Source organism: Rattus norvegicus, chromosome 14 (genome assembly GCF_036323735.1).
Source record: "Rattus norvegicus strain BN/NHsdMcwi chromosome 14, GRCr8, whole genome shotgun sequence".
NCBI lineage: Eukaryota > Metazoa > Chordata > Mammalia > Rodentia > Muridae > Rattus > Rattus norvegicus.
This window is the reverse complement of record NC_086032.1, coordinates 41,419,919-41,427,185: the sequence shown is the minus strand read 5'-3', so window position 1 is coordinate 41,427,185 and position 7,267 is coordinate 41,419,919. Positions and strand designations below refer to the sequence as shown.

The 7,267-nt window shown below is 48.6% G+C and overlaps 1 protein-coding gene across 2 annotated transcripts; it reads right to left on the bottom strand.

The window, feature by feature from the left end:
- Nucleotides 1-2,658: 2,658 nt before the first annotated feature.
- On the bottom strand, nucleotides 2,659-7,175 carry Phox2b (paired-like homeobox 2b). 2 transcript variants are annotated; one of them, NM_001427246.1, is made up of 3 exons: nucleotides 6,820-7,175; nucleotides 5,783-5,970; nucleotides 2,671-4,861 (listed from the first exon to the last, which is right to left on the bottom strand). In NM_001427246.1, the coding sequence occupies exons 1-3, from the start codon at nucleotides 7,058-7,060 to the stop codon at nucleotides 4,346-4,348; spliced, it is 945 nt and encodes a 314-aa protein (NP_001414175.1). In that variant the 5' UTR covers nucleotides 7,061-7,175; the 3' UTR covers nucleotides 2,671-4,345. The 2 variants fall into 2 exon arrangements, with proteins under 2 accessions (XP_063129503.1, NP_001414175.1); XM_063273433.1 differs by lacking the exons at nucleotides 5,783-5,970; nucleotides 6,820-7,175 and adding an exon at nucleotides 5,197-5,334 and having other exon boundaries at nucleotides 2,659-4,861.
- Between the last annotated feature and the right edge of the window lie 92 nt (nucleotides 7,176-7,267).

Below are 7,267 nucleotides of genomic sequence, written 5' to 3'. Positions count from 1 at the left end.
TCTTGAGTGGAGGATCATTTCCCAGTTGTCATACGTACACTGCCTTCCTCAGGGTTTGAGGTTGCTGCAGAGAAGTGCCTGGCTTGTGCTGTGGGCGATAATGTTTGCTGGGTTAATGTTTGCTGCAGCACCTGGGTCCTCTGGACCCGACTGTTTTAGAGGAGACTTGGCTTCAGGATGGCCGTCTGGCACCAGTTCACAAAGCTTTTGTGAAGTCACATGTGGTCTCGGGGTTGCCAGGAAAAGGGATGGCTTGATGAGCCAAAATGCAAATTCCACAGGAGAGGAAAAGTGAAAGTGAGCTTGTTCACACTGTGTGGGACTCCAAGGAGATGACACAGTGTGAGAGACACAGCGTCCTGTCCTGCCTGTCATTAGGCTCCCTCAGATTACAGGGACGATACTTCATCTGATCAAAACCTTGCCTTCCAACAATTTCTTTCTTAGGTCATTATAAGAGAAGCAGAGGTGACCCGAGTCGCATGTAACCCTTTGGGGAGCTGTCCTTCTGGGGAGTGGGAGTTTTCTTACCAGCCCCCAGAGTATTTCTTGTCTTAGCCACAGGACACTCAAAGTCATCTAAGCTAGGAAAAGAAGTGGAGCCCTTTACCTACTGTCTGTTCCCATCTCAAAAGATCTCCAGGGCCTCCCCAGGTCTTTCCAAAAGCTCTTTACCTGTTTGATGTTTCCTCTTGTGTTTGATGCTTCCTGTCTGTGGTTTTTGAGACACAATCCCATATAACTCAAACTGGATCCAACCCACATGCCAAAGGCTGTCTGATCCTCCTGCCTCTGTTCCTCCAGCACTGAGATTTGCAGGCATGACCACCACACTTGACCTTATTATTTTTGGTTTTGTTTGTTTGTTTTCTCTCTCTCTCATCTTCTCCTTATTTCTGCTGGTTTTGCCTTCTCTAAGGCACTTGTCCCACTGGCCCTGCTCAGGCCCAAGGATTTTTACCAGGAGGACTCACTGCCGAAGGGAAGATAATCTTCCTCTAGCCAAAATATTACCAGCTTTAAATACACTTTAATCAATAACTTCCTTTTTTTGCTTCTAAGTTTACAACCAAAGACCGAGCCCAAAGACATCTAGTGATCATTGGTGTTTGGACCAGAACAATTAAAGGCACTGCTTATAAGCAATATAGTCTTAACATTTCCTAAGGGGCACTTAGAGATGAGTTTTTTTCAAAGGCTATTTGAAAGCCCTTTTCCAAGATGCTCAGAAGCTCAGCGTGACCCAAAGTTTTGACTGTCTTGGGGAACTATATGCACATGTAATGTTTGCAATGCTTCCCTTTCAAATAAAAGAATCACTATACCATGGATAAATATCCTTGAAACTTGGAAGTATAGTTTATGTTCACAGTCACAGTTTAGCAAGTTCTGAATGAACGTGCATCATCAAACACAAGCCATGTTTGAGTGCTAAGGTGAGGAGCCCTGCTAGGCTCAAGGCATATCAACGGCTGGCTTATATTCAGACTAGAGGAGAGGCAGGTACGGCTACACCTCAGGTAAGGGGACTGAATTGTTGATTGTTAAGGCAAAGCCAAAAACAAAGTGAAGGGTGAGAAACTCCTGTAAGATTCCTGCTTAGAAAGTGATTCAAACAAGTTCAAGATGATGACCCCTTTATTCTAAAAGGGGAGCATTAGAGCTATCAGAAAACACGCACGCGCGCACACACACACACACACACACACACACACACACAGGCTTCCAATATACTCAGAATTTTTAACTTTCCATTTGAGTTTCTTACAGAATATAGTATAGTATAGTATAGTATAGTATAGTATAGTTCATCAACTCTCATAATCTTAGTAAAGCTGTTTGAAACCTGTCACTGGGCCTCACTCAGAGTTCTGGGATTTAAGAATGTGTGCACTCACATCCCTGTGATGCTGATAGTTGGGGTCTGAGAGCCTCACTTCCAGAACCACTTGAATAGTTAACTATTCAAGAATATAACTAGAGTTCTACTCTGGCATTCAAGGGTTGGCATTACTGTTCATCAAGGCCTCAACCAGGACAGAAGGCCTCCTGAGCTGGTTAACCTTTCGGTGTTCCCTCACCTCCATTGAAAAGGCAATGAGGATAGGCGTTGTACCGGTGTGCTCCCTAGTCAGTGAAACAAATCACTATTGTTACATCCCGTGCCTCCCAAAGTTCAGGTGTTAGTACTACTTCCTCAGTGCACCATTACTGCGAGCCCCTGCAGGGCCTGGAGCCCTGCACCTTGCCCACAGCGAGGGAGGCACCGGGATATCTCTCAGTGACCTGGGGACTCTGGATCACCCAAAGTTGATGTTATAAATCCTGCAGGTTCCTGTACACAGAACCCTAGTTTTCCCTTCAAGTCTACTTCAGACACCAGTTCCCAAATCTTGCCTCAGATAACACTCCATCCATAGTGACCAGGAGCATCCTATGTATGCTACTGTTTGATGTTCCTACTGAGAAACAAATTCGTGCAGAACAGAAGCACTCTTCCCCAAGCACTAACATTCAGGCTTGGCTCAATTTGGATGCTCGAGTCTACCAATTAGGAGCCTACAAAAAAAGTTGAGCCCTTACTACCAGTTCTTCTGCCCTTAACACTTTTAGATCAGACTGATTTAAATAAGAAGACTCAAGAGAAGGCCCAGAGAGTTTACTTGCTTAGACTTGCTTTTTTTTTTTATTAACAATCAAGTTAATGGTACACTCTTGGAAAACTATATGCACATGTAGAAATATTTCCCCTTTAAATAGAAGCATTCATTATAACACGTATAAATAAATTTGAAATTCTGAAACATAACTTATGACGCTCATGTTCACAAACATAGTCCAAAGGAGAAGAAAAGGAAATCAGACAGACATGCACCTGATAACAAAAATATATACCATTGTCTGAACCTGGTCTCTCTAAACACAAAGGAATCGAACCCGTGAGAACCTTATTACGTCATAAAGACACACCATAGAGACTACAAGAAGAGAAAAACATTATACGGTCACGTAGAGGAGACGCTGTACTGATAGTAACACGATACAATTGAGTCACAGAACACAGCTGTCGAAAGACACTGAAAAGTTAAAGCCTCAACATTCAACTAATATCTATAGTTTGTGCCTTTTAAAATAAAAATTAAAAAAAAAGCCCAACAGAGATGTCTAAACTGCGCATAGAAGGAATCATCAATATACAGTCCGTCCACCCTACAGGATGAGTTCAGCTCGGATCACTCAATCAGAAACGCGAGCCGAGACACTTTCTGCAAACGTGTGTGTGCCTTCCCCTTGTCGGGTAGATTTATTTCTCTGCAGCCAGCTATGTGGGCTGCAACTGACTCCAAAGCAAAGCAGTGCCAAAAAGTTCCATAAAAGCTGGTGGAAGAAGAAAATGCCGGTGGGGGTGGCGGGAGAGGAAAAAAGGAGCGCTGTGAAATATGAGACACGGTTTGCAGAGTTTGAGGATGAAAAGGTATCTCTTGTACAGGGCATCTTTCAGGGCCAAGCGGCTGCGAAGATTCGGTTCGGGCATAGCAACGGTGTGGGGGATCAGTTGCGCTAATGGCGAGATGGTTTCCAGCGAGTTGGGGACAGGCAAGCAGGGCTCCAGAAAGTCACTTTGGCTGCCAGGACAGTCTGAGTGAGCCATCTCTGCAGTGGCCAGAACACAAGGACCTGAGGGGAACCGGGCCGGACAGCCATCAGTACTCTTTCCTAAAGAGGAACCACAAGACAGTCTGTGCAGTCGCGAGCGCGAGAATTTAGGGGTTCGCAAGATCAAATCCTCAGCTCCAGACACAGTCCTCCCTCGCCCCTTTGTATTTTCAAATTGTTCCTTCCATTTGGATCTTTTTAAACTTTTTTGATTTATTTCATTTTTGCTTTTATGTCGTTGCTGCTTTCCAACATTTTTTTTTCTAAGAAGTCACTGAGTTGGTTGTGGCCACCCTCATCTCTCCCTATCATTTACTTGGGGCCACAGACACACATTCTCCGAGACAGACAGACACCCGTCACTCAGACACAGCCCCCTGAGAGTGCCCCGAAGTCCAGGCTCACATCCCTTGGGTGGAGCCCTGTCCTATGCGCAGCCCGAGGCAGGTGCGAAGCCAGGGATAATTTTTGTTTTGTTTTTGTTTTTGTTTTGTTGGGAGGGGAGATAGGGGATAGAAGTGGGGTTGAAATGGGAGCGACGTCATTTTCTCGTTTTTTCGAATCGCGATCATTTTAGGCCTTCGATGGAAAAAGCCACTGACAGCAGCGATACTAGCCTTGGGTCTACCCACTCGCCCACTCGCCAGCCCGGACCCCGGGCTCGCCCGCCGCCGCCTCGGATCGCAGATCAGAACATACTGCTCTTCACTAAGGCGGCTTTGGCACCGTTGGGTCTTTGGAGCGAAGATAAGACGCTGGCGAAGGGACCTCCAAGCGAATCCGGGATGGAGGTGATAGGGCCCGGGCCGGGAGCCCAGCCTTGTCCGGGGCCCCCGGCCGCAGCCAGGCCTCCCGCCGCCGCGGCCGCAGCCGCCGCTGCCGCCGCCGCCGCTGCAGCAGCCGCCGCAGCCGCCCCGCCCTTGCCGGGTTCGCCTCCCGGGCCCCCCGGGCCCGCCGCCCCCGGAGCTCCGGCTGGGCTGGGCCCTCCGCCGCCGCCGCCATTTGCCCCGCAGCTGGGGGTCGGGTTGGGGTTGGGTCCCGGGCCCCCAGTGCTATCGGGATCGGTGCTCTTGGCTTCTTTGCTCTCGTCATCCCGGGAGGAGTCCGACTTCTTCCCGGAGGAGCCGTTTTTGGCTGCGGCGGCGGCTGCGGCGGCGGCGCGCTCCTGCTTTCGAAACTTGGCCCGACGGTTCTGGAACCACACCTGCCAAAGAGAGGGCAGGTGATGTAACGGATGAACAAAACCAGAAACAAAAGTGGCGCTTGAGACGGCCCACTTCGTTTCAGATAGTTTACACACACACACACACACACACACACACACACACACACACACACACACACTTCGTTGTATGAATGGACCATTGACACCACGACGCACCACAGTCTGACAAGTCTGCCCTTCTCCCTGAGAAACTTTGCTAGGGCTCAAATGAACTTGCCAGCGAAATGACACCGTAAGGGACAGGTACAAAGATAACAGGAAGGCCCTAAAAATGAAGCCTTTCTTTTTTGTAGTCTTAAAGGCGTGTCACCTACTCCTAGGCTCCTCAGGTCTAAATGGAGAAGGAGGGTGCCGTCCACTTTGGTGACACAGCTGATCCACTGTCCATCCACGGAGGAGAACCTTCCATGCACCGACATTGCACCGGGCTAGGGGACCAGCTCTGCAAAGCACCTTTTCTCCCAATAGGTTAGGTGTAGTAAGCTGCGGTTCCTGACTCTAATGGAGTAACAACCCCTTCGTGACTCTGTTTCAGTCCTGGCTGCTAGGAATTTACACCTTGTGCCACCGGCACTAAGTTTTTAAAGGCGCTTGAGTTTGGAGGCACTGGGAAAACGAATCATGACAATTAAGCTGACATAGATACGGTCTGCAATCTTCCTCTCACCGGACATTTCTCTCCAAAAAGCCTTGTTTATTCAAACTCCCAGACCCCTGCTTTGGGGGGAAACACTGCGGTTGTGAATAAATCGCCTAGAGTGTGTGTTCCTAGCCCCCACCCCCCATCGTGGTGCGCACAACACTCCAAATCCCATTTCTTTGACGGGCCTGGGTCCCTTTGGAACCGTAGGCGTCAGCACCCACCCCTCACTACTGCGGGCCGCACTCAGTCTCCCGTACCTGGACTCTCGCCTCGGTGAGGTCGATCTTCAGCGCTAGCTCCTCCCGGGTGTAGATGTCGGGGTAGTGTGTCTCAGCGAAGACCCTCTCCAACTCTTTGAGCTGCGCGCTTGTGAAGGTGGTGCGGATGCGCCGCTGCTTGCGTTTCTCGTTGAGGCCACCGTGGTCGGTGAAGAGTTTGTATGGAACTGGAGGGTGACAGAGGAAGCTAGAGTGAGCAAAACAGTCAGGATTTGGAGGGCCACCGAACCAGAACGGGGGGGACCAAAGTCAGCTAGCCCAGGAGCGGCTACCGACACCAGACGCCTCTGGAAGGTTTTAGTCACAGCGACCTGTCAAGAAAACCCAGCATTAGTATCATATAGAAACAGGGCGCGAGTGTGACTTTGTGCCTGTTCTTGTAGCCCAAGTGCCTTTTGGTGGGTTGCAATAGCAAGTTGGAGTATTTGAGGGCCCCCAAACGGGGCATAGTTCATTGAGCAGGAAAAACAGTCCAAAAACATCAGTTGGAATATCAGATAGCCAGGAACGAAGTTACCACTCACTCCCACTGTTGCAACTTTTCAATTCTCAGAACTTGACGCCACCCGAAAGTTGGGGCATAGTGCTGTAAAAGAATAAACATTAAATTCAACAAATGATCATCAAAATGACCGGCCAAAGAGGTGTGAGCCGCTGTCGGTTCTTTAAAAAAAAAAAAAAAAAGCGAGAGAGACACCGCCAGTAATGAGCTTTACTCTTTGTTATTTAATTATTTTCTAAGCTTTACGTCTCATCGCAAAGTAAATAAATTATGCCTATCATTTTGGCAGCTTAAGATAATTTTGTTGGCGGTTCGGGTGTGACTAGGATAGTGTAACCCTGTAAGTGAATTACCCCTCCCTGCAATCGCTTCTAACGTGATAAATTCTTTCATTTGTGTAAGCAAATTTCGTTTGGTAAATACTAAACACATTTCCATTTTCAAATGCAATCAAGACTTCCTATATACGAGCCGAAAGGCGGCTTCTTCCGCTGAGAGAGCTGGAGGTCCTTACCTGCGGCGTACGGACTGCTCTGGTGGTCCCTGAGGGTGCCCAGGCTGCAGGATCCCGGCGTGAGGGACGGGCAGCCGGACGTGGCCCCAAAAGTGGTCCTTATCGGGTTATACTGGAAGCCACTGGCCTGGCTGCAGGAACTGAAGTCTGCATAAGCTGAAGCCAGGCTCGAGGTGTCCATCCCGGCCATACAGGACTCGTAGGCAGAGGAATTGAGGTAAGAATATTCCATTTTATACATTGAAAAGGTTCTGGATGGCTCAGCCAAGTGGAAAAATGAAATAAAAGATGGATGTGGAGACGGTAGCTGGAGTGGGAAGATGTGCACAGCTCAACGCCTGCCTCCAAACTGGCCTCCTTACTACCAGCAGAGCCTAGTTTTATGAAAAAGCCTCCTGTGAGATGCCTTGTCTGAGGTCTCTAGAGTATATAGTCCTCATAATAAACT